The 27257-nt window shown below is 41.0% G+C and overlaps 1 protein-coding gene across 11 annotated transcripts in view; it reads right to left on the reverse strand.

Moving 5' to 3' along the window:
- The window catches only part of NCOA2 (nuclear receptor coactivator 2), a 283865-nt gene that overhangs the window by 26311 nt on the left and 230297 nt on the right, over window positions 1–27257 (reverse strand). For 10 of the 11 annotated variants that reach the window (XM_061123460.1, XM_061123455.1, XM_061123458.1 and 7 more), the window contains 9 exons: window positions 26036–26224; window positions 23616–23717; window positions 23176–23319; window positions 19530–19677; window positions 16249–17518; window positions 9230–9440; window positions 6485–6691; window positions 3314–3529; window positions 105–234 (listed from right to left, as the gene is read on the reverse strand). In XM_061123460.1, the coding sequence (XP_060979443.1) occupies window positions 105–234; window positions 3314–3529; window positions 6485–6691; window positions 9230–9440; window positions 16249–17518; window positions 19530–19677; window positions 23176–23319; window positions 23616–23717; window positions 26036–26224 (2617 nt within the window). The remainder of the gene's footprint in view (window positions 1–104; window positions 235–3313; window positions 3530–6484; window positions 6692–9229; window positions 9441–16248; window positions 17519–19529; window positions 19678–23175; window positions 23320–23615; window positions 23718–26035; window positions 26225–27257) is intronic. The other variant, XM_061123465.1, reaches the window with a different exon arrangement.

Here is a 27257-nt window from a genome sequence, read left to right on the forward strand (position 1 = left end):
TCAGGCACCAAGTGTTTAAACGGATAAGATTAACTTCTGGCCTAGGGCCGAGATAACTCCTGGAACTCATGAACTCTGCTCTCTGGGACCTTCTGAGTGCTCACCTGTTCTGGTTGGCAAACGGTGCCTGGTCTATTGGCAGAATGCTCTCAGGCCAGGGGGCGGTCTGATTTGGAGGTGCTTGTTGTTGGCTATACTGAGGTCCCCCCATGTTCATCTCCAGTTCAGATGGCCCTGAAAAAGGAGAAGAAAACAACCCCTGAATCTTACAACTTGTAATTAGCGAAGTGTCTGTTTCGGCTATGGAATAGAAAGAAATACCTGGCTGATAGAAAAGAAAGAAATAATAATAATTAGGTGGAAATAAAAAGACAGAATTTTTGTTCTGAAATAGAACAAAAGGGCAATAAATATCAAAGCTAATCACCCACTTTGAGACTCTAGATGAGCAGTTCCAAACCCCTTGGAATTTTTACGCTAAGTCACTTCAGTCGTGTCTGACTCTATGCAACCCTATGGACTGTAGCCTGCCAGGCTCTTCTGTCTATGGGACTCTCCAAGCAAGAATACTGGAGTGGATTGCCATGGCCTTCTCCAAGGAGTCTTTATACTCTTATTAATGTACAGGCTTTTGCGTAAGTGGGATGCATCTTACTGCTTTATACTATACTGAAAATTAAAACTGGAAAATAGAAAAAAATGATTCTTAATTCATTTAAAAATCATCATAATAAATCCACTATGTTATAAACAAGACTTTTCTTCCAGTAGTATTGAGATATAATTGATACACAGCACTGAGTTTAAGGTGTACAGTACCATGATTTGACTTATATACATCATGAAATAATTATCACATTAAATTTAGTGAACATCCATCATCTCAAACAGATACAAATGAAAAAAAAGAAAAAAAAAATTCTTTTCCTTGTGATGAGAACTCTCAAGAGGATTTACTCTAACTTTCATACATACAGCAGTGTTAGTTATATTGATCATGTTGTACACTACATCCCTAGAACTTATCTTATAATGGAAGTTTGTGCCTTTAGACCACCTCCAACCGGCTTGCCTTTCCCTCCCCTCCGGTAACCACAAATCTGACCTGTTTTTCTATGAGTTGTTTGTTTGCAACAGAGATAAGATTTTGTTTAAAGCCAACTCTATTGTGAGTCCATGAGAGAATAATAATATCTTTATATTATTATGAGAATAGTTTTGGCCTTGCAGATCCGCTAAAAGGGCATCAAGGTCCCAGACATAATTTTTCGAAGTGCTGGTCTGAGTAAGACAGGAGTAGAAAGGGCTCAGACAACTCAGACATGCTCTTTCTTAGGAATTCTTTGTAGAGGTTTAAAGCTAATGCATGATATGAGCTCTTTAATGATTTTATTATCACTGTCTGTGGACCTGTCTTCCATTACAATAGATACTTTTCTGTTGAGTTCACAGCTTTTATGAGTTTATTAAAAATCAGAGCAATTCAGCTATACAATGAAGCTCATAGAGCCATTTTTCAAGCTCAAAAGCTATGTGTCATTCATGAAGAAAGACTGAGGATAAATGAAATTTCTGGACAGAAAGGATTTACTATGATGATTTTTAAATGAATGAATTAAGTATTTTAGAAATTTCCCAGTGTATTTTCTGCATGGAAATCTGGCCATTTTTAGTATTTTTCATGCAAGTCTCAAATTATGTGAATTTACACTTGGGAATCGTGCATTATTAATTGGAAGTACACTCTCTATAGAAAGGTAACATGAATGTCATCTCAGAAACAATAAGCCAAAATGTGCTGAGCAATTAAATAACTAGAAAAGAAAACCGATGCCAGGGTGGGATGACCATTCTGCATTATTATGTCAAAACCATTCTGGCATCTTTCTGGTAATGACTTAGCGCTTACTCATCCTACACTGGGCTTCCCCAGTTGCTCAGTGGTAAAGAATCCGCCTGCCAATAATGCAAGAGGTGCAGGTTCCATCCCTGGGTCGGGAAGATCCCCTGGAGGAGGAACTGGCAACCCACTCCAGTATGCTTGCCTGGGAAATCCCATGGATGAGGAGCCTGGCTGGCTATAGTCCATGGGGTGGCAAAGAGTTGGACACAACTTAGTGACTAAATAATAACAACATCCTGTACTATCTAAGTATATGAAAAAGTACACAAACATCACCTTATCTGAATTATGGTAATGGACAAGTGGAAGGTTAGTATGTCAATATTAAGAAACAAGAATGAGCTACATTAAGTTTTTTAAAAAAAATAATCGTTTATTGAGATAGAATTGACATACTATATACTTAGCTCACTTAAAGTGTATGATTCAGTATCTATTAGTGTAGTTGCAGAGCTGTACAACCATCACAATGATCAATTTTAGGACGTTTTCATCCCCCCACCCCCAAAAAACCTCATGATGTAATTAGGAGTCACTCCCCATTCTCCCCACAAAGCCCCAGCCCTAGGAACCCACTAATCTTACTTTATTTACAGATTTGCCTGTTTTGGACATTTCATATAAATGGTATCAAACAATGTGTCTGATCATTAATTTTAATAACGTGAACTGTATCGAAACAGAATTCTAGTGATCCTTATATTTTCTGAGTTGCTCTATAAGACCCTGCTCTTTCCGTGAAGACCTGGGAGAGTCTTGTTTAGGGTGTCTAGTCTTTCTAGGGTGAAATGTGCTGTGCTTAGTCATGTCCGATTCTTTGTGACCCCATGGACTATAGCCCGCCAGGCTCCTCTGTCAGTGGGATTTTCCAGGCAAGAATACTGGAGTGGATTGCCATTTCCTTCTCCAGGGGATCTTCCTGACCCAGGGATTGAACCCGCTTCTCTTACATCTCCTGCACTGGCAGTGGATTCTTTACCACTGTGCCCCACCTAGTCTAGGGCAGTGCCCAGAAGTCTGCATTTTAAGGTCCTGATGACCATGTAGAGTTCGGGACACTGCTGTACTGTTGAAATGCTTCTTTAAAATATCATCTATATGATATTTCTAGTGTCACACTGCAATCCACTCCCTGCAAAAGTTGAAATCAGATAGTTTCAAACAAAAACGAAACATCATAAAGGTAGTGAGTTCTCTTATTTTACTGGAAAACCTGCAATTCTATGGCCCTGTGCAGAGATTTTCAGCAAGATCCCACTTATGATAGCTTGCCACGGGCTGGGTGGGGTGGGGGGGTGGGGGGATTCCCTAAACCGCAAATGACAACCCTGACAGAACTTAAGGAGCTATTCCTCTCCCCTTCTAAGAATGCATAAAAATGAAAAGCAAAGAGTACAGGAACCACCTTACCCATATTCATGACCTGAGGCTGAAGCATCTGTCTCTGGCCAGGCTGGCTGCTGGGTCTCATGGGGATGCTGGCTGTTGGGTTCCGAATCATACCTCCTTGGATCGGCCGGTTCATGGCATTGCTGGTAGCAGCACAGGTGACCCTCACGGCAGGACTCTGGGGTGCCCACTCCCCAGGCGGCATAGTGGGCCGGGCAGCATTGCTGCCAATCATGCCTACAGGCAAGGCAGAGAAGACAGAGATGCGGTGACTGGAAACATAGTCAACATGTAGGAACACTAGACGCTCTTACTCTATACGAGACAGACAGTTGTTCTCAATACACAGTTAACCCGACAGCTCACGCCCTCGCTGGGCCAGATGTGGGCCCTTGGGTAAGAAATACAAGTTGGCAATTACTATGAAGTTTTTCACAACACAGACTTGCCACCCTTTACAGTTCGGAAAAGCTGTTGAAGTTGTTCCCATATGTACTTAGAGACAGGTGCTGTGGCGTGTGGATAACCCCAACTTCCTTCCTCAGGAAGTGAATCACATTAGCTGATATACACGTCAATGCTTTACTTTCCAAAAGGGAGGTGAGGCCAAGAGAAACAAGGTAAGAACTGATAATCGATATTCTAATTCTAAACCCAAATCACAGAGAATATCCCGTGAAGCCTTGGCCGGACTTTAAATCCTCCAATCCCTTTCTAAGCATTACAATTTGTTAAGCTTCAAAGCTGACTGAGACAGCCTTGGAAGCCGGGGGAATGAGAGCATCTTTCTACTCTGGTTCTTTGTGGTCACGGCAAGGAAGTGCCGGCTGCCTCGGTGTGCCTGGACCTTGTTCCTGGTGATGCAGATCTAGACTGGGTAGGGACAGATTTGTAAAAACCCTCTTACGCTTGAGATGGTAACAGCTGCGTGACCACACACGCCAGCGAGAGGCGCGCTCGCCGGCAGGTCACGTGCTTGCTCTCTCTGGCCCCGGGATGCTGGCGATGGCCAGATGTGGGCTAAAACTCGGTGTCCTAAAGGGGCAGAACCCCAAGGGAGGACCCTTCACTCTGAAATGTTTAGTAAAGGATGTGCAACAGTTCCGCTTTCAAAGATGTGGCTTGCGTTGACTTTAAGTATGAGAACTAAAAACAGGGTATATTTCAGAAATGGGGAGAGTGTGTATTGTGGGTAGTTTTCCACTGGTGAAATAAGAATGTACCTCATCAGGGCGATGAAGAGTTAAGTGTAATTAGACTGAACAAGTTAGGACAATATTATATTAGTACATATTTTAAAAACCATTTGAAGACTAGACTTGAATGATATAAAGATATGGGCGAAAGGACATTTTCTTTTTCAAAAAATCTATTATCTAATCAATATAACAAGATTATATAAAGTCTAGAAAGCAGAAGGGAAAATAATCCATAATTTGAAATATTAATGTAATTATAACCAGGGTAGTCTCTTTCACGTTTTTTTTCTTTTTTTTTTTTAAAGCAAAGCACAGACACTGCTTGATCTTTATAGTCTGGATGCCAGTCATCTCCAGGCTGCCTAGATTTGAATATAGGTATGTCCGACAGAGGATGAGATGGCTGGATGGCATCACCGACTCGATGGGCATGAGTTTTGAGTAAGCTCTGGGAGTTGGTGATGGACAGGGGGGCCTGGCGTGCTGCGATTCATGGGGTCGCAAAGAGTCGGACACGACTGAGCGACTGAACTGAACTGAACTGAATGTCCCCAAATTCCTAATGTTTCTCCTAGAAGCCAGATGTTGCATTTCACTGATAAGGAGCCACCTTTAATAAACTATTGGCTCCTTTTCTCTGATAGAATTTCATGTGAGTCAACATTTTACTTATATAAATCAATACTTTATCTTAAAAATAATATAAGATTAATATGGCATTGTTTTTGCAAATAAGTAAGTTAGTGATGTAGTCAGTGTCTGGCACATCTAGTAGGCACCCAGTAAATATTTGCTGACTGAATAAACTATTTTAACACAACATAGCTCACATTTCCCATGTGAACTGCTTACCAACAACAGAAAGTGAAAAAAAAAAAATCCATCTTTTTTCTTTCAACTGAACCCTTATTTTCACTTATCTGAATGGAAATGTGATTATAGGGATGACACACTAAACTAAAAAAAATGCCAAAAATTAAAACCTATGAATATAAGTTCTTTTTAAAACATGTTTCTTTCAATGGCTTTGTCTCCAGTTATAAACGGGGAGCAGGCCTTCATTAGAAAGCTCAGCATGCTACGGGTGCAGGGTACCCAGAGGGTACAGGACGTGGCGGTTTTAGCCATCAGTGCTGCTGCAACGACTCCCAGCCTGAATCGGAAGGAGGTCTGGGAGTATGGCAGCTGCTATGGGGATGACTACCACTTAGGAATACGCACGGGAAACCTGGCAGACACCTTAAGCCACAGCAGGTCAAGGGTCAAACTAGATCACAGGCAACCTTAAACATTTTTAAAAATGGAGTTCTTGGATCAGCTACTATTAGGTTAAGCACACTACCATTTAAAATTCATATTCTTAATATTTTTCAGAATGAGAATTGCTATTGTTACAAGTATAAAAGGTTGGTGGAATTTTACACTTTCATTCTGAAATTCATGAAACACAAATCATCAATTAATAGGAAGTTTTGGGGTTATCCTGGGTTGGAAAGATCTCCTAGAGAAGGGAATGTGTACCCTCTCCAGTATTCTTGTCTGGAGAATTCCATAGACAGAGGAGCCTGGAAAGCTATAGTCCATGGGGTCGCAAAGAGTCAGACATGACTGAGTGATTAACACTAATACACTTTTGGCGTTATCAGCAGGATCATCACAAAAAGCTAGCAAATTATTCTACATAAACCACTACAAGGTCTAGAATAGTAACTGGAATAGTAGTGAAATAAGTCTTTACTGTAGGATTAGCGAGCGACTAGAACCCTTATTAAAACAATGATCACAGCATTAAAAAGGGTCAGCCTACTGGGATGCTTTCCAATTCTTCATATACCATGCTCACAGTGAAAATCTGCAGAATTTTCTTACATTCAAATGTGTTTCTAGCATAAAAAATTTCACACGAAAAATTCTACTACTTGGATGTGGAGGAATACATCATTAAGTTGAATAACCCACCAATAAAAAGTTAACAGCGCATATGAGCCCTTACCTGTGCTACTGTTCCCTAAATTTCCTTGGTTTCCTATCATCCCTTGATTACCCATCATTCCTGGCTGAGGTATCACTGAGTAGGGACTACTGTTTCTGATTGGTGGGAAAGGTCCAGCACCCGTTGGGCTTTGCAATGTGATGTCAAGTGGGAAATTCTGGTTTGGCAATAACCTGCCCAGTTGCCCTGGTCGTGGGTTATTAAAAGCTAAGGAGAAAACAAATGAAAATTGAAGGTTAATAGAGGATAATGGAAAATAGTAACAGAAGCAGTGTTCAGGGGAAATGTCGTTTGTAAAATCACAAAGGTATGCATGTCTGGGACCAGCTGCTTAGTAAAGACAAATTCACAGACAAAAAAAACATGGGGCGTCCAAACACAGACTTGCAATCTAATCAACACGTCTCTAATTTACTTCTTGACAACCTCACAGAGCAATAAAGCAAAGGAAAAAAAAGAAGGAGAACATGTCTGTTATTTACTGTATATTTTTCTCCCCAATATCAACTTCTAATATTCAACTGTGTTTGCTAAGTAAACTACAAATATGTTTTTCATATATTATTTGAATTTAGAAATACTGTTTTATCACAGCTGTGAAGCCATAAATATCTCAAATGCACCAAACTTGGACACATGTGGTTTGGACTGAGACTGTCATATTTTAACTGGATTTTCCTAGGAAGAGAATTAGGCTAAAAATGTCTATTCTCACTGAAAGTTGGAAGTCTTTAAGTGTGAACTCTGGTACCGAAAGTCAGTATTAAAGCTTTAAGGTCCTGTTAAATCTTCTAAATACATATTCTTTAAATTCCAGATTTATTTATATTTGAAATGGCTTCTATGATTAGTTTATAAGAGCTTATTGTGTAGTAAGCACTACATCAATGCACTATACTATCACACAGACAACCAGTTATTTGGTAAGTGTTTTTACAAGAACGAAGATATTGTAGATTGCAATTCATAGAGCAAATATATAAAATAATATCAAGCAGTTTATTTTCTCTGAATTATATAAACACAGCATGAAACAGAACATTTAAAACATATTAACGTCCTTAACAATCAGTAAGAGAAATAAAATATTTAGAAGAATTATTATTTGGAATGAAAATTATGGATATGCTTAATCTGACTTTCTCAGGTTTAGCTACCTGGATGTTATTCAATAGTCTGAGCAACACCAGGAGGTACAGAAAGGAGAGAACCCATGAGTTTCCACACACCCTTTCAGTAACTCCTCTGGGCCTTAAGCATAAGCTCGGTAGAGTGTTTCTTACTCACGTCTCAATTCTCTGACTTTGTGATCTCTCATGGGCCATAAGCAACCTTCCATTCCCAAACAAATTGGCAGGTCTGACACATAACCAGCATAAACTCTATTTTGTTTTACCCTTTTCAGAAAGATCAGGAATCACTTTAAGAAAAAATCTATTAATCAAAGATACATTGTAATTTGGTTGATGGTTGCCATTTCTCATTTGAGAACAGATGCTAATAAGCTTTGCGGAGAAGGCAATGGCAACTCACTCCAGTACTCTTGCCTGGAAAATCCCATGGACGGAGGAGCCTGGTAGGCTGCAGTCCATGGGGTCGCGAAGAGTCGGACACGACTGTGCGACTTCACTTTTACTTCTTAATTTCATGCATTGGAGAAGGAAATGGCAACCCACTCCAGTGTTCTTGCCTGGAGAATCCCAGGGATGGCGGAGCCTGGTGGGCTGCCGTCTATGGGGCTGCACAGAGTCGGACACGACTGAAGTGACTTAGCAGCAGCAGCTAAGCTTTGGGTCAAACTGTATTTGAAGAGAGAAAAATCATTATGCTCATCAACCAAGCACTAAAGAGATTCTCTATCTTTCTACAAGTTATGTCCCTCGTTCAGGAAAGATATTTTCTTCTCTTAAAAGCTATTGGATAACTTTAGGGAATTATGAAGTCTGTAAACCAAGTAAGTGTTCTTCACTAAATGAAGAAAGACTTTATCTTAAACCTACAAAAACATAAAATAAAAGGGAATTCCCTGGTGGCCTGGTGTTTAGGAAAGGGGCTTTCACTGCTATGGCCTGGATTCAACCTCTGCTTGGGAAACTGAGATCCTGCAAGCTGTGAAGGATGGAAAAAAAGAAAAAGCGATACAAATTGTATCTTATAATCTAAGGTCTTCTAGCTTTATATCACACTAATTAAACTCAAGATGCATTTAGAAACCATTTCTGTGATAAATTTCCATGTAAAACTGATATTTACATGAGGATTCCAAAGAGACAGGACAAGATATTTTTAATGTGTATAGCCCTTTCATATATAAAGATTTATAATTCTGGTTAAGAAATTTTCACTAGTGAGTGTATTATTCCTTTTTAGTCAGCATAACTTTCTAAGTTTCTATCTTTTAAGTGTTTAGTCATGTATTAAGACACATAAAATCTATTTTGAACTCCATTTCTGAAGGCAGTAACTGAAATGAAGAGAAGTATGACAATCATCCAAAGAACTTTTATCTGTGCAGGTCAGTCTCCCTCTGTGTTGACTCTATCAACCACAAGCGCCTGCAGAAAGGCCACACTGACTAGAACCCACTCTGACTACTGTTTTGAAGGGCTGGGACAGTAGATGGTGCTATTTGACCATAGAAACTGTGAAGTGACTAAGCTGTTTGCATCAGATTTCAGTAATCCCTGTTTCTGATGGTGATTACATGGGAATTTCTTGGCATAACCGTCAACACCCCATACTCACTGCTCTGTGGGATTCGCATCGCTGTTTTCTGGGCTCCGACAGGTGTCACGGGGCTGCTTTCGGCCGTGAGTTGCATGAGGTCATTGATGATGGCTTGCTTGTCAACTGATCCAGCAGGGGCGCCTGGCCTCGTGTCCGGGAAAAGCTGCGGTAATTGACTATTCTGCAAATCATCCAAAATCTCCTCCAAGTTGTCCAGCTCACTGCCAGGCTGTGGTTAACAAACAGAAGAGTTTATCCAGTCCTACACAGGCCCATGTGCAATTACAGACCTAATGGGTACAAGGAACCAGAGCCAAATGAGATGTGGACACATATGAACCTCGGGCCTCACTGTTTATTGATCATCTTTAAAAACAACAACAAAAAATTAAATTGACAAAGGACAAATAATTTAATTTCTTGCTCCTCAATTTCCTCCTTGGTAAAAAGATATGACTGAATTAGAAAGAAAGCCCTCTTCCAGCACTGGGATTCACTGTCGATTTATAAATTCCCCTTCATTTTATGCTAATAATTCAATTAATCATGAGTATGAGTATTTCTAATTAACCATGGGTGTACTAGGATTTACAGTCTAGGCCCAGGTTTAGTGGTTAACTCACTTGAAGAAATAACAACAACAAAAAAGGGTGGAAAATATGATCCAAGTTTACACGAAATCAGTATTTAGTAAATGGTCATTTCCCTTTATAACTTTGTTTTTCTTTCCTTTTTCTTTCTTTTTTTTTTTTTAAGACCAAGAGGTAAAATGCACAATGAGCTTGAAGTAACCCTGAACAACTCAGCCCTGTCTTTTCCATTTGAGTGGTGTTATTTTTTTTTTTTTACTGCTTACACTTTCAGTTTCAAATGACACTGGTTTTCTCAGTCCTCATCAGCTTAGGGGACAAATGCAGGGAGGCAGGAGGTCGTTTCCAATCACTGCATCTATCAAATGACTTTACAGAAGCTGTAAACATGTTTCTTATGGCTTTTCCCTTTATTAAAATAATTTCCTTTCAATTATCAATATTAAAATAATACGGCATGCAGCACCACTATTTCACAGCTAGCGCTTTTCTTCCCGAGACCTCAACTGAATTTATATTCTTTCAAGTAGAACCTATCTGGGTGCCAAGTATTTAAAATCAGACGGTGCCAACCATGCAAGAAAATGGCTAAGTTAAACCCCAAGATTATTTCCTAGTGAAGAGAGTGGTAAGAATGATTTTCCTGATGTGTAGGTGGAAAAACACGTTAGGTAACTTCCCCAAAGTCACTGATGGACTTTCAATCCTTGACCATGACTAACCCTTTTGTCTACACTAGCAATTCAAATGATATAATTTACTTAAAGCAGAATGGCTTATAGTTTTATTCTACACACAAGAAGTTGGACTAAGTTTTTTTTTGCAATTTATGGCAAATGTAATATCATATCTATCTAGAAAGTCTTTTTACTGGACACAATTTCTCACGTAAGAGAGGATACGATGAAGTGATATTTTATTGGACTCTTTGTTTCAGAGTCAACTAGCTTAGCAAGAACTTGGCGATCCATTTTCCAGGAAATTCCTAATGTACTGTTAGAGCAATTATAAGACCATTTTCTAGTTAGTTTAGCCATCTGTTTCTTACAAAAGAGGCAGGGATCAAATTTGGGAGAGCTACATCTTAGGTAAGGATTAGGTTCTGAAGTTAGAATGCTGAAGTATGGACAGACATAGACAAAGTGATCCTCAGAGCTGCTCGGGAAGGAAACATACTGTATGTCCCCCACCCGTGGGCAACACGGCCAGTGGGTGAAAGCACACCACGGCCTCTCTGGCTTGACTCCCAACTGATGAAGTCCACGAGGGAGCCATTCTGCACTGGAAAAGCCTGTAGCTACATTTTCACACTATCGGCGCTTCAAGGGAACCAAAACCAAACCAAACCAAGACAGATCAAATCTGTTGAACGGTGGGCAAAACTGCTCACACAACTTAACCGTTTAATACATACCTATTCTTTTTTTTTTCCTGAATCTGTATGGACAATTTTGTGAAAGTTAAACGTATGTATAAAGTGACTCTGTTGGAAAGCCATCTTTATCATGTTTTGCTGAACATGTAAGGTACAAACAGGAGTACAGTATCAACACCTAACACCCTCCGAGGACAGTGCCCGGGACACGGCAATGGACACTCAGCCAACACGGTTCCTTCAACCATTTAAACCTGTAATTTAAAAAACTTCCCACAATCAACTCAGTTTCTCATAAAATTCCTATAATTTCTCAGAAAAAAAGTCTTATAAAAATTGACAAATATCCTTATAGTTGGGTCTTGAAAATAGCTATGGATGTAAGAAAGAGGTTCTAATAAACTGAAGTTTATTAGAGAGTTTCCCTACTACAGTCTGACTTGTGTGGAGTGTTTTAAAATTGTGTGTGGAGCAGTGAGAGGGTAGGTCATTGGAAGTAATAAGTAATTTCTTGAGAAAGCTTTGCAGATGCCTTGAATGAGAAACACTCAATACAGATTTATACAAATGATGATAAAAATACAGTATATTAATTTCCTCAATGAATGCCCTTATATTTGCTCCCAATCCCAGATGTGTGTAAAAGGAAGCTTTTACAATACAGATTGATAGTCTGGATCTAGACTCCTACCTTTCTTTTTTACCTTTAACTCTTTTCACTCAAATAAAATGACACTTTAAACCATCTTGAATAGAAAAATAACTATCATAGTTTCAAAGAGCTCTGATGACAGGACTCGTGGTTTTTCATTGTGATTTACTCTTGTGTTTAATATATATAAAGAGTAGAAAATAAGGCTAAAATTAATCTCTTTCTCCACATACACGCATTAAAATACATTTGGATGGTTTCAACCAAGTTTTTGGTTCTTTATTTCAAATAATCTGCTAAGTTTCATTCAGTTCACCATCAGAAAAATGCATTATGAAAATTTTTCCACTAGAGTTAATATTGCTTTGCTTGTGTTTATTTCCTGTCAATTTTTGGAGTATACATTTAAATTAATCTAACTGTTTTAAATTTACTTCAAGAAATTTTCTTCTTCAAGTAGAGTATCTATATGCCTTTGGCTGCCTAGCAATAAACTTTGACAACTATAGGCATTTTCTTCTGCAGTCATGGAAGTTCTAGAAGGGGTAGATTTGATCACACTAAGTTTCTGATCAAACATTTCTTCCCTCAAGTTTTTGTAAGCTTTAATTCTCATCAAAAGTTCCTCTAGTTCCTTTCTTAGGCATGATTTCTTCACAAGACAAAAAGATTAATGCGTTCCTTTAAAACGCTTTGCCAAGATACTTCAAAGTTTTGCTTAGGCATCTCTTCGAACGCTCAAATTAGCCACATCAATTTGAAGAGTTGGTTTAAACTATTTCAGGCAGAAAATGAGTCAGGAAGATTTTTGTAAAAGTTCTACAAAATGAAAATTGGACTTGATTTCTGTAATTTTTCATTTTCCTGGTTTTATGAATTTTTCACATGTCAAATCAATTTGTTCCCTGACGGAAATATAAAGAACATATGTATTTTAATGACATGTATTCCAATAAACTACAAAACAATGTTTCAAAAAATTTTTTAAAAACTGGTAATTTTACCACATTTGCCTAACAGAAAATTGCTTTAAAAAATGGTAACACAGTTCTACCATGTTTGGAGGGAAATTTTCAGGCCACTACCAGTTTAAAATATGGTTTGCTCTTCTAATGGGGCCAAATAGCAAGAAGGAATTCTCTACAGACTATTTCTAAACCCTCATCATAAGTGGCCCAGTAGCATTAAGAAAGCCTAAGAGTACCATTTAGTTAGTATCCTTTACACATGCTCCCTTGTGTAAATAAGTATATAACTTAAGTCAGTGAACATATTGGAAATTTTTCTGTCATTGTTTCCTGTTGGTTATGAAACACTGTAGAAACAAACGTTGTTTAAATACTCTACCCAGTGAAGAATGCTATTTTCGGTATAACAGCGCCATTGAAGTACTTCCTGCCCTTAATAAGTTAGTGATAGGTTAAACACACACTCGATAATAGTTCTTTTCTGAGTCAAAATAACAAGAAAGTTAACTGTGCAGTTCAGGCTCGCTAGCAGTTTATCTTACTAAATAAAAATGTGTTGTGTTCCCTTGAAATGAAAGAAAAGTCTTAGATAAATGTGCCTAGAAGTCAACAGGAGATAGAATCAATCTGTATTTGGGAAAAGTGAAGGAGGGAGGGGAGTGAAAAAATCCTTTTTTTTTTTTTTTCCCTTAAAGTAAGTCATTCTGACTTTGATCTAAATTTAGGTAATGCATATTTCCTGTGGTAACCTTTCTTTTCAAGCTGCAACGTTTTTGATGTTAAAATTGCTCTGAAGCAGTATTTTTGGGGTGGGGTTTTAAATGGGAATGGATAGAAGGTAAAACCAGGAACTGGGTTTCATTAAGAAAAAAATACTGTGTGTGTGTCTGTGTGTATGTCTGTATGTGTCCATTCAAAATGACAGATTAGTGCAGATAATACTCTGTGCTTTAAGTTCCCAAAGTGAGACAGTTTTGATTTAAAAAATGTTCTTATAAATACCAATTAGAAACTGCAAGTGACTCAAGGACTTAAAAAAACCTTCACCTTTGTTAGTTTCTTGTATGAAGTTAATGTAATCATATAGCTAAATATAAAAATGCCAAACAGCACCCCCCTTCCCAGGGCCCTGGGTCCCTAGGGCCTCAGTCCAGGGATAGAAATAAATTCTGTTCCTGGAGGGAGGGCCCAACCACTTAGCCAAGGTGGACCTCGTGAGTCACCATCTTGCCCTCTAGCGTGTGTCAAGAAACCTGAGTGACAGTATCTGTGCCTGCCACTCAGAACTGCCACTAGCCCTGTGTATTCTAATCTAGTAGACCTCGAAAGATTAAAACGTCTGTAGCTGTCAGTATGGTTTGACACAACACTGTATTCAAGATATGGTTGTTCAGTTTCTGCTGAGTCCCCACGTAATGATCTCATTGCATCACAGAGTAGCCGGTGTTGAGAACTCTGCACCAACAGCTAAGTTTAAGGAGTCATCACCAAAGGGGTTTACACGACGATGCAGTTTCCCTCCTGAAGGGCACGAAGCCCTCACGGAATGGTAGTGGTGGGCCAGACATGAGAGTGGAAGACGGACAGAAAGCTCCGTGCTCAGGACCCAGAAGGAGCCCGCTGTCAGAGCAAGTGTGGCCTCAGCCCCGTGCGGGGGCCCATCAAGCCTCTCCACCCTAGAGCCGCCCCCCGGCTCAGCCTCCACCTACGAGGTCCCCAGGTGACAGCCAGGGGTGCTAACCTCTCCTCTCCCCACGCACACCTGAATCAGCGACACCTAAAATGTCCACTTGCAAAACAAGTTTCAAGGCCAAGTCAGTGAACCATTTTAAGTCAAGAGGTTTGGGCAGCTTCCTCACTTCGAACCCACCACGACTGAAGGCAGTGCTCCTGACATCGTTAACCCAGCCAGTTGCTGGTTCCCCAGAAAGCCCCTTAAGCCAAGCCATTATTGTCAGTAAGGACTCTTTTTTTTTTTTTTCATTTTTTTTTAACATAAACAAAAATATTAGACTGTCGGCGTTTTCCCTGTGATGTCACTACTTCAGCGTGTCATCAAGGATGACTCTGAATATTATTTTAGCTAGCCTGGATTTTTTCCCCAGGGAATTCGTTTTTCAAGTAAGAACAACAGATAGCACCACCTAGTATTTCAGTTTTGCACTTATGTTTGATATTTGGTGGCTCAGTTACACTAAGACCCAGGACAATTCTACCTCTCCTCTCCTCTTTATTTCCCCTTAAATAAGTTTTTACCGATGGCCTAAGAAATTCTTCAGCATCAAGCCTAAGTCCTGGCCAAGAATAAAGAGAGGTAGAATGACTTTCACTAAGTTTGAAATCCAGCCAGACTCTGATCTTAAAAAGAGAGAAAGGTAAGTAAGAAATCATTTACTTAAGTCTACCCTGACCAAACCCAGTTTCAAGGAAGTGATTGTTTCCAAGTGAGGTGTCTTCTGATACCAGGAGTTGGTAAACCCCAGCTGACCTATGTGCGAAACGCTACCTATTTCTGTATGGCCCATGAACTAAGAAGGGATTGACAGTTATTAATAATTGAAAAAATTTTCAAAAGAAGAGTATCTTGTGACACATGAAAATTGTGTAAAATTCAAGCATCAGTGCCTGTCGATAAAGTTTGACTGGAACACAGCACACTCACTTGTTCCCCTAACATCTAGGATTGCTTTTGTAGCCCTCCAGTGGCAGAGCTGAATAGCTGTGTTACAGAGTGTGTGGCCAGAAATATTACCATTTGGCCCTTCACAAAATAAAAGTCAGCATCTGCTCTATTCTCTGCCAGCAAAGGTCCATATAGTCAAAGGTATGGGTTTTCCAGTAGTCATGTATGGATGTGAGAGGTGGACCATAAAGAGGGACCACCAAAGAATTGATGCTTCTATATTATGGTGCTGGAGAAGACTCTTGAAGAGTCCCCTGGACTGCAAGGAGATCAAACCAGTCAATCCTAAGGGAAATCAACTCCAAATAGTCACTGGAAGGACTGATGCTGAAGCTAAAGCTCCAAGACTTTGGCCGCCTGATGCAAAGAGCTGACTCACTGGAAAGACTCTGATGCTGGGAAAGACTGAGGGCAGGAGGAGAAGAGGGCAGCAGAGGATGAGATGGTTGGATGGCATCATGACTCAATGGACATGAGTTTGAGCAAACTCTGGGAAATAGTGAAGGACAGGGAAGCCTGGCGTGCTGCAGTCTGTGGGGTCTCAAAGCATTGGAGACGACTTAGCGACTGAACGACAACTCCATTTTTTGCTAAGTAAGAGTGTTTGGAACTCGTGGCCTCAGTGAGAATTACCTCTGTTTCAAAGCAAGAACCACCAAAGAGGAGGCTTATTTTCATCTAGTCCCCTGAGGCCTCAGCAGGCCCCTTGTGGAGAAATCCTTGATGGCTATGAATCAGTACCCTTGGGAGAACACCCGACAAACCTTACCTGGTCACTGGGCTCGAAGCTCATGTCCTCCTTCTCAGTTTTCATAGCTATTAATTTCGTGTTGCTGGCAGGGTCCGTCTTACTGTCCAGTCGCTCAAGTTTGGGGGTGATTTCTGGTAAACCGATATCTTTAGTATCGTCTTTATCGAGCAGATAGCGAAGTAGTGCATTCTCTTTCTTCTTGGGGCTCACTGGCTCCTGCTTGATGGTCGCCTCGGACCCAGGAGCTGTGCTGCTGGTCTCCTGGCTCAGCTCCTTGCCCGTGGCTTCCGCTGTCAGCTTTGCCAAGTCCACAGGGGAGCTGCTGTCCTGCAGGAGTCTGTGCAAAATCTTATGCTTCTCCTTGAGCGAAGTCCCATGTGTCGACCCGGGGCCTGGCAAGCTGCCTGTGGAGTCCTTGTTGGTGTCCGACAGAGAGCTGGGCAGCGGCGAGGGCTCTATCTGGTCGGATTTGGTGGTCAGCAGCTGCAGGAGTTTGGTCTGCCCCTTGCTGTCGAGGAGTCGGCTCTGCCCGTCGGGTCTCTCACTGCTCCCAGTCGGAGGCAGGCTGGCCTCGCTGGGATCCTTCGGCTCCCCGGGGTGGCAGCTGCTCTCTGCTGGCCCGGTTGGCCCTTCTGGGGGCTCCCCGTAAAGTCCGAAACAGTCTTTGGAGTCTAAGCTCCCCATCTTGCTGAGCTGGGGGGGATTCATATTCACTGGGGAGTTTTGCAGATTGCCCATTTTGAGGTCCGGGGAGGCCAACGACGACCCCAGTGAGACCCCGTGCCCCTCGCTGAGGGCCTGCAGCGCGTTGAGGGAACTGTTGGTGTAGCTATGGCTATTTCCTGTGCTGCTGCAAACTCCCACGGGGGAATGCAAGCTTCCTGCGGGGGAGAACTGACTGGGAGGGATTCGAGGGCTTCCGGCCACCCCGGGGCTCATGCGATGCCTTGGCGAGAGCATGGAGCTGGGCTGTCCTGGATTCAGGCCCGGGCTGCTTTGTGAGGGGCTGTTCATTTTGAGTGCATAGTTACTACCCTGAGGAGTGGTTGCTTGCATGCTCGACACGTGGTTCATTCCCCCGGAACCACCGAACCTGCCCATGGGCATGCCCATCTGTTCTTTTGGGCCGTTCATGGGGAAGTTTATATTGCTACTGAGGGTCATGTCCTGACCAGGGTTCCCGCTGCACATGGCCGGGTGGGCAGGGCTGCTAGAGCTAATTGGATTCAATGGCTTCCCCATCGCTTGTCCAGTCAGATCCGGATTCATTACACATACATTCTGCTCTCTGTAAGATGAGGAAAGACATATAAGATAAAAGGGAAGATACTGAGCAAGTTGTTATTAATTTTCAAAGATGAGATTGCTTCATTTCTTTAAAAGAATGGACAACATGGAAGGAAAAGAAAGATAATACTTTGATGAAACCATCTGCAATTACGGGCAAGATTGAACATGCAGCATTCAGGACCAAGAGGAATGTTTTCCAGTCCATTCATTAAGACGTCTGTGGTTTTACAGAGGGAGTTTGTGTTTAAATTTGACTACTACCATATTGACATCGTAGTTGCTAGACAAGACATTAGCAGGGTTCCAATTATATACTATACCTTGCTCATTAACCGGTATATTATCATGAATAACTGAGAGCTTGTACTGTCTAAAAGAAATGACCCAAGCAAGCATAGCTGTCTTCAATTATTTGCCAGAGATTACAATTCCTAACAAGAGACCCATCTGTGAGCCTGGAGCTTGATGTGGGCTACTTGGCTCAAGATGAATAGTAAACCTTAAGAGGGAAAAAAAAAAAAAAACCCCGCCCAAACTATTCGAAACTCTCCAAGTTTTCAAGCCAACAAAGTTACCCAAAGTGTTGGGAATTCGGTTACCTGTTTAACAGGCCCCCCGCCTGGGTTCCCCTAGAAGGCCAAGTGAGCGCCTCTCAGACCACATGCGAGGAGCTGCAGATCATCCTTACTCTGGGACCTTAGTCCCTAACTCGCAGGCCACCCCACTCCACGCCTGCACTCAGGGCAGCTTTCTAAGCTAGACGATTTTCCAAGCCCTGTGAGCTTCAATTTACAGCTTGGCAGTCACTCGTGAGTTACCAAATGCGTTCACAAATCCAAACAAAACAGGTTTCACAAATTGTCAAACATCAGCTTTCAGTTAGGGAGGAGCAATCTGGCCCATCTGTAATCACTTTCAGATTGTTTCAGTTTGAGGTCGGATTTATTAAGAGTTGGCAAACAGGGCCGCTTGATTTTAATTTCTAAATAACAAAGTACATAATTGAGAAGTGTAGTAAAAGGGAACTCTAGAACAACTTTATATATCTGCTGATAGTACCTCATAAAGTTTTATACGGCACACACATAAATATTTACATAACTTGAAATGCAATCATTTCCCTATATTTGTGCTCTAAAACAAGATGGTTTATGATAGTTACTTTAAAAATCAACATTCAATTTTCCTCACTTTTATTTTTTGGGAAAATGTTTACTACCTTTCAATTTAAAGTCTAATGCAAAAGGTTAATTTAAAGCTGAGAATAACAATCTAAAATACTCCTTTCTAAGTATATGTATATTTGAAAGTTTCGTATCTAAACACATGGGAGCAGAAGTCATTCTGTATTCCTGCCCTCCATGTGTCACTGCTGGGGACGGATCTGTTTTCCTTAAAGTTATTGTGAGCTTGTGTTCTAGTTAGGTTTTAAAATTCACTAGTATTGGAAATTCCTCGGTGGTCCAGTGGTTAGGACTCCCAAGTTTTCACTGGCGAGGGCCTGGGTTCCATCCCTGGTCAGGGAACTAAGATCCCACAAGATGCATGGCTCGGCCAAGAAAATTAAATAAATAAATAAATAAAATAAAATATATTAGTCTTAAGGCTAAAGTTCAAAGTGTAGCCTTAATTTGAATTTCAGTATCAGAAGTTGTCTTTTAGCCAACAGTTTACTTATTTTTCTCTTTTTTTTGATGTGGACCATTTTAAAAGTCGTTATTGGATTTGCTACAACATTACTTCTGTTTCTGTTTTGGTTCTTCAGCCATGAGGCATGTGGGATCTTAGTTTCCTAAACAGGGACCGAACCAACCCCACCCCCTGCACTGGAAGTCTTAAACCACTGGACCACCAAGGAAGTCCCAATAGCAAATCAATTTATATTTACATGACTGGGGCTGGTCAACAGAAATGTCTACCCAAGCTGACAAGCTCTGGGATAAAATCTGCTTTTAGACCTTGGCCTCCTGAGCTGGGCAGGGGAGATGGTGTGTCAGAATGAGGCTTACCTGTGCAGCACATGCAAAGATATCACAAGCTGAGGTTCGTTAGTAGTCTGAGATCGGATGAGCTTGCTCTTCGTTTGGGCAGCCACGAGGGTGCCGTCAGACAAGGAAAAACGGTAGATCTGACTGAATGCCAATCCCTGTCTCAGCACTGCAGGCGAGCAAGGAAGCAGATGCATGGTTAGAAATAAAACTGGGGGTGGGGGCGGGACCAGACATAATAACAGTAATCAGCTTGGTTAAGTTTAATATTTTCCTCCCAGCAGGTTGAAGAGAGTTGTAAGTAATACTTTATGACAGAACATTATCCATTATCCATTTTTAAAAGCATATTTATTTTTCTCTCATGATGCCAATAATTTCAGTATACTGGGTTTTCTTCCCCCCAAATGAAGTTTTGATCCCCCAGCTATGTTCTTTTAAAAATCTTCAGTATCATGGTAAGATAGAGTATAAATAATTTATTAGCTCAAAACAAGTTTTGCAATGATTTGTCTGAAACATTAGGAAATAATATGGTGTTATAAACAGGATTACCTCTAAATGGTACAATGTGCCTTTAATTTCTCTTTAAATCAATACAATAGTAAATATTATGTAAAACTTATGACACTGAATATATCCTCTGAATATTCATCTTGAAGTTACAAACTATTTAATCCATTATATCATATTACCATTCCCCAATTTTGTTTCTCAGTGTGTAAGACATATTATTTCTGTGGTCAGGACAACAGGAAGTAAAACATAAACAACCAGAGGGATCTTTTTCGGAGAAAAAAGAAGGCTAAATGGAAAACGGAAATAATAAAAGCACAACTCTGAGTGACGTGGAATTAGTTTAACATCTGGATAATGACATCAGTTATTTCCATTTTCAGGACTACAGCAGAAAATATAACACTAGGTTAAAATAATTTCTCTCAAAATTTCAGATTTTTCTTTAAAACAACTGTATTTTAAAGCTGTCAAATACTGCATATTAAAAAAAAGAACACTTGATTCGGCCACATGGTTTAGTTATCTTACCTCCTAAACCATTTTAAGACGACTGCCATTTTTTACCACATAATCCTCAGCACAAATTTTGTGGGTGGAATAGTCAGTCCAAAAGTGACCAAGTACATTCATCATTCCACAAAATTACCGAAAGACACACACACACACACACACACAAAACAGAGGCAGGTGCTGACATACAATGAGGATTCAGACTTTTTGGTAAAATTTCACTTTGAGCAATTTCCCTGGTAAACCCCCTCCGCAGTTCCAGGTAGGGACACACAGCATTTAGGTATCACTTTCTGCCACCAACTGTTGCATGATTCCTCTGAAGTGGCAGTACTGGAAACAAATTATTGTACACATGTGCATCTGGCTTTCCATACTCAGATGCCAGCCAACGGCAGCAGGAATACCATTTTTATAATAGGACTCGTATTTCCAGTGGCTTATAATTTCAGAATTTTATCCGAACTTGGCAGTGATCCTTTGAGATTTTCCATTACCGTTTGTCTACATCAAGAACTTTCGCTGAGCAGATTTATGTCAGCAAGCTCCTAAATGCATTTAGGACGCGCCTCCATGTAAACAAAGTCTTCTGGTAGATTTTTATTCAATACTAATGATTACCTGCAATCCGACTTATTTCATACACTTGGATGAAATGTATTTTATACGTGGCAGAGTCTCCTTTCAGTGGGTCCCCTCTGTTTAAACCTAGTGCTGTGCCTAGGACATATGTGCAAACCCTTGTGTAAGGAATCAGGAAGCCACAGGATTAAACATGGGGCATCGCTATTCAGAGCCCCAGGACACTGAACACGGTTGCTGGGGGATTTCTTATTCTTCATTACTGTTTTTTTTATTTTAAACCAGATCTAGTGAAATGACAGGTAAGTTATTTATTTCTGTCAAATGTGGCATCTTTACTTCCTCTTTTTCTTTCCCACTTAAAGAAAAATGCTGGAAGACACAAATGGTTGGATTTAGTGCTTATTTCTAAGAAATGTGGATGAAGAAGATAAAAAGGATAAACAGGATGAGAAAAAATAAGGGTTATTTACCATGACTTATATTTTTTCATAAGCAATCTTAAAAGCATCAACTTTTTAACATACAAACACTATTGATAAATGCCAGAGTTTCAAACTGTGGTGCTGGAGAAGACTCTTGAGAGTCCCTTGGACTGCAAGGGGATCCAACCAGTCAATCCTAAAGGAAATCAGTCCTGAATATTCACTGGAAGGACTGATGCTGAAGCTCCAAGACTTTTTGGCTACCTGATGCACAGAGCCGACTCATTAGAAAAGACCCTGATGCTGGGAAAGACTGAGGGCAGGAGGAGAAGGGGACAACAGAGGGTGAGATGGCTGGATGGCATCACTGACTCAACAGACAAGAGTTTGAGCAAACTCCAGGAGACAGTGTAGGACAGGGAAGGCCAGTGTCCTGTTGTTCACGAGGTCTCAAAGAGTCGGACATGACTTAGCAACTGAACAGCAACAAGAGAGTCATGGATGCGCCTTAAATGGCAGATGACAAACTAAAACTGCATTTTCAATACTGAGTTATAAATTTTTTCTGCAAATACGGAGACAATTTGCCAAATCCAGTTACAAAGCACAGGGCCCCATCCCTCAAAGGCAGCGTGGCTCCGATGGAATCCATGCTGGTAACCAAGTTGCCCCCACCAGGACACGCGGGACCCACGAGAGAAGGGTCAGAAGACCGGAAGTGAAAAGTATCTCCCTCCACGATGGAGTCCGCAGTAAGCGCTAAAGAAAGGATTTTTTTCCCCTTTGTTCTTGCCAATTCAGCAAAAGACCAGAATGCACTTGAGAAAAAGTGATGCTGCAGAACAGCAGTGGGAGCAGTCGGTGGAGCGACGGCAAGACGACCCTCAGGTCCCTCCAGGGCTCACACTTCCTAATTGAAGGCTCCCAGGTCCATGTCACCTGTGTCAGTTCCCCATCGACAGCATGGGGGGCAAACATCCACGTCCCTGGGTGGACTGTGGGGATCGAGCGGCCCACAGAAAGGGGGGCTGATGCCAGGCAGAGGCCAGGTGCTCAGAGAGGGCTGCTATTATTACTGAAAGACGACTCTGACACTGTGGGCTTAGCTCCAGGTGTCCTATTAACCAACTGTATGACCCCAGACAAGTCACTTCATCTCTTTCTAGAAGTGATGTCTCTTTCTAGACTTCATCTGGAAGGTGGTGGTAGGCCTCAGGATCCCACTGTCACCTCTACCAGGAATTCACCTGTTCTTGCAAATTTCCTTTCATTCTTATTTTCACAGTATCCTTATGATTCAGGTGGTTTTTTTTTTTTTTTTGCTATTAGAGGGGACCTGAGAGCACCGTCTCACATGTTTAGAAGCCGGAGCACTGAAGAAAATGATCTCGTTCCCTTTCATCTGCCTTTGTGAGAGGTTATCATCCTCAATTTGACTTCCCTCATCACACTCTTAGCCCTATAGTTCCGCCTATTCAGTTTCCCTTCAGATAGCGACAGTCCTGGGCAAGAGTCACCAGATCTAAGCCCCCAGGGTGGGTTCAGGAATCACTGCTGCAGACGGCGCGCTTATGAGAAGGGCTAAGTCAGCAAGACGAACTTCAAGAAGAGCATCACTGAGAGACCACTACCTTCGTGATGATGCCTCTTTGCGTAAGACACAGCCTCGCCTTCGTGCTGCGCGTGGAACTTCTGGATGCACCTCCTCACCAGGTCCTCCCAGCCTGGCTTCATGGCTGCCCGCATGGTGCTGGTGTCCAGGGACGTGATCTTGCCTAGTAAACAACAGCGAGCATTTGACCTACGCACTCATCTATTCTTTAGAGAAATAGTTAGATCTTAAAAAGATAAAAATTGATTTCTTTAGGAATAGGTAGTGTAAGTGTGTGGACCAGGAGCGTAGAAGGTGAGAAGAGGTGTCCCCCCACTCCCCTCCCCACCTCCAGCTTCTGCCCCAGCAGCAGCTGCTATGCTCAGCTCCTTTATCAGCTTCTAGACGCATTCCTTGCGCTGACAAACACGTAAGTATTCTAGAATGATTTCTTTGCCCTTCTCTGCTGAGAAAATTTACCTTGGAGATCTTGGCGAGTAGTGAAACTTTCTGATGAGGGAAGAGCTGGTCTCTCCTTCATGGGAACTCTTCTAGCCACACAAATCAAGCAGGACTGCAAATCTTCAATCACATACATTGATGGTTATCATAGGAGCCTTTCGTAGTGTTTCAAACAAAATCAAATGCACTTATGACAGCACAACCTTGTAGGTCAGTAAGGGAGAGAGCAAGGAGACGCTATGTACCTCTGGTCCTCACCTGGAGTGGGAAGCAGCTGAGGGAGGTTGAGCTATGGGGAGCTGAGGATAAACTGCTGAAGCCACAAGACACGTGATGCAAGCTCATCTGCCATACTACAGTTGACCATCTGAAACCATCTCCCCAGTGGTGCAAATGAATGGAACCCTTATTAACTGGCTGATAGTAACAACCTGCTGAATTCTTAATAAAGCCTACAAATGGTGACAACTGAAACTGTCAAGGGTTTTCTCTTTGAGTTTTAGGTTCATTAAGATATCGGAAAACTAGATATACCTTATCCTGAACTATGCTGATGCTCCTACAATGGCAATATGCAATTTAAAGCAAAGTATATAAACAGAGTCTAGACTCTGATTCAGAGAACAAATCCTAGAAAATGCAGTGTGTCTCAAGTTTAGTTTCTTGGCCATGGCTAGGATTTCACACAACTGATGCTAAGCATTTATTCCTTACCCTACTTCAACTGTTTTATGTGTCTGTGTTCACTTCTGGAGATCAGAGAGGACGTGTTTTATCTTGTAACATGCAGAGCACACTGCAAGCCTTTTCAATTTCAAAAGTGCTGGATAAAAGGTTGATTAAAAAAAAGTTTCTTCATATCTTATATCACTGATTTATGATTTTAAATTTGGGAAAGAATGTCTTTAAACATATCCAATAGTAGTGCGTATCACAAAAATAAATGAAATCCTCATTTTCAACATAATAAAAGCTAAATTTTTGAGCACTTACTGTGAGATAGACATCTTTCTAGCTGCTTTATAGGCTACTGATTCATTTAATTCTCTTAACAACTCTACGAGGCAGGCACTAGCATTATCTCCACTTAACAGAGGAGAAGCCAAAGCATGAAGTTTCGGTAACTTGCCCAACATCACATAAAATTTTGGGGAAGCGAGGACTTGAACGTGAGTGCACCATGGCTCAGAAACCCTACTCTTATTGCTATACTATGTAAACATTCGGAATCAGATTTTAAATGGACAAACATGTTGACATATACAGCACAAAACCATAAATTAGCTCAGCTATAGAATATGGCTTTAGAATATTACAGATGAATTAGCAGCACTTACTCTGTTGCATACAGGAGAATAAAACAGCTTGACATTCCATCTCTACGTAAAAATTTAATTTTGAAAACTATGTATCATCTGTGACAGCTCAATTACTTCCTTTCCAATAAAATTTAAATTAAAAATTACTTACATATTTTTTGAAAAGGGCATTAAATATCTATGCCAATCATGGTCCAGGCATGCTCATTTAATCCTTATTACACTGTGATACTGGAATTGTTGATTTCATGGGTTAAGAGAATACGTGGGTGTTCAGAGAGGTTGAGAAGCTTGCCCACAGGCAGTACTGGTTCGCAGCTGATGCAGGAGCTGGCCTGTCTGATTACAAGGCCTGCAGTGTTTCCACTGACTGATGGGCCTCAGCTCTTTCCCTTCAGCTACACACACAGGAGGCCATATTCAGCACTGTCCCATATCATAGAGAGCGACAGTCTCAGAGGTGTAGAGCAAGCTCCTCAGAAGGCATAGGCGTGGACACTATATCAGTATCTCTTTAAAGGGAAGCACCTAAGAGCTTATGGTTTGGAACTCTTCTCCCTCTCCCACTCCCATCTCCATCCTCTCTTATTCTGGATGCAGTATCCATAGACAAACCACACAAAATTCATTAATCCCTTGCAAGTATACAACAGATATTCTTTGTATCCTGGGTATTTTCCAAGGTGTGGCTTGGACCTTGCTGCAGATGTTCAGAGATGCATAGGATCCCTGAGAGGTTCAATACTAGTGGAATTGCTCTGGCAGGGTAGCTACTAGCCACACGGAGGGGTATTTAAATGAAGACTTAACAAAACAGACAATTTGGTCCCCAGTTGCATTATTGACATTTCAGATTCTCAACAGCTACCTGTGGCTAGTGGTGGTTGTGCTGGACATTGAAGATACATAACACTGCCATCATCACAGAAAATTCTATTGGATAGTGCTGTTTTAAAGACTTGATAATTAAATTGATCACAAGAATTGTTAAGTAGGTGAAAAGAACAAAGGAACTGCCTCTAAATTTTCCTTTGTGTGGCCTCTAGTTTCAGATTTAAGTGTGAAAGAAGTAGCACAGGAATGCATGATATTAACATATCTTAGAGAAGTGGCCCCTACCTTCTCCTTCTTCTTTGATGGACTTTGGTTGAGAGACAGCAAAGCACTGCATAGTTTCATATTTCTGATGTGCTTCCTGGTTATCATGACCTTCCTCTTCTGACTCAGGTAAAGGTTTTACCAGCATCCGACAGTTGAAAGTATGGCTGTTCCGCCTGGGAGGTTCGCCGGACCAAGCTCCCCCGTTCACTGAGCAAAAGGCAAGAGCAACCCAACAGGGTAAACAAACTAGTATTAGACTGGCTTCTGCCAAGTTATCAAAACGGTGTAGGAAACACGCAGTGATTTTACTTTTATATAGTGTTTACACTTTTCTAAGTAACTTCAAAATCTATAGGGGAAGAATGACTGGGTGAATTCTTGGGAAACTTCGTGGGAATCTCAAATGTCTTTCATACTGGTTACTCTTCATCCAGACTCTTTCCCTTCAAGTTCAGGCCCTGATTTCTAACCAGCTCCCTCTTACTCATCCAGCTGGACCTTTCATGTTGCTGAGCACAAGATCTGCCCCCACCACTGTCCATACCCAGTCCCACATGGACCTGTCTCTGCACCTGCTACCTCATCTAAAAGGTCAGGACTTCTCCATGTCTCCTACCCACATGTACTCCTGCTCCAAGGCTTGAGGTCCGCTAGTTACGTAACCAGCAACTCTAGGCATCTCACACTGCTGCTTCTTACTGATCCCTCTTCCCTAAAACTTCACCAAAATTTTAAGAGTATCATCTGTAATTGGGTTGTATCTTTTTTTCCTTCATGTATATTTCTTCATTAAGACTGAAATAATCTTGAGAATACACTGCTAATGTCATTTATTCCTTTTCAATGAAATACTACTATACTATATCTTCTATTTTCTTATCAATACTTAAGAATTTAATACCAATATATTAAACATATATATTAATTCAAGACAAAGATGATGGAAGAGAAGAAAGACATCTCTTTTTTTTTAATTTTTGAGATGCATTAGAGAAACCAAAAAGAGAAATAAAAAAGGGCCAGTTGTAAGATAAGCAAAGCACTCTCAAAAGTCACTAGCTAGAAAACATCTGAAAGACCAGTTAGGTCCCACAATGCTAACCCCACAGACACTGGGCTGCAGAGGCTGAAAGAAGGAAACAAATCCTGGAGAGAAAAAGGAAATATCAAGTTAACTCAAGAAACTGCTTTACTGAAGGAACCACAGCTAGCTTTATATAGACATCTGAAAAGTTTATTT

Source organism: Dama dama, chromosome 21, assembly GCF_033118175.1.
Source record: "Dama dama isolate Ldn47 chromosome 21, ASM3311817v1, whole genome shotgun sequence".
In the NCBI taxonomy this organism is placed as follows: Eukaryota; Metazoa; Chordata; class Mammalia; order Artiodactyla; family Cervidae; genus Dama; species Dama dama.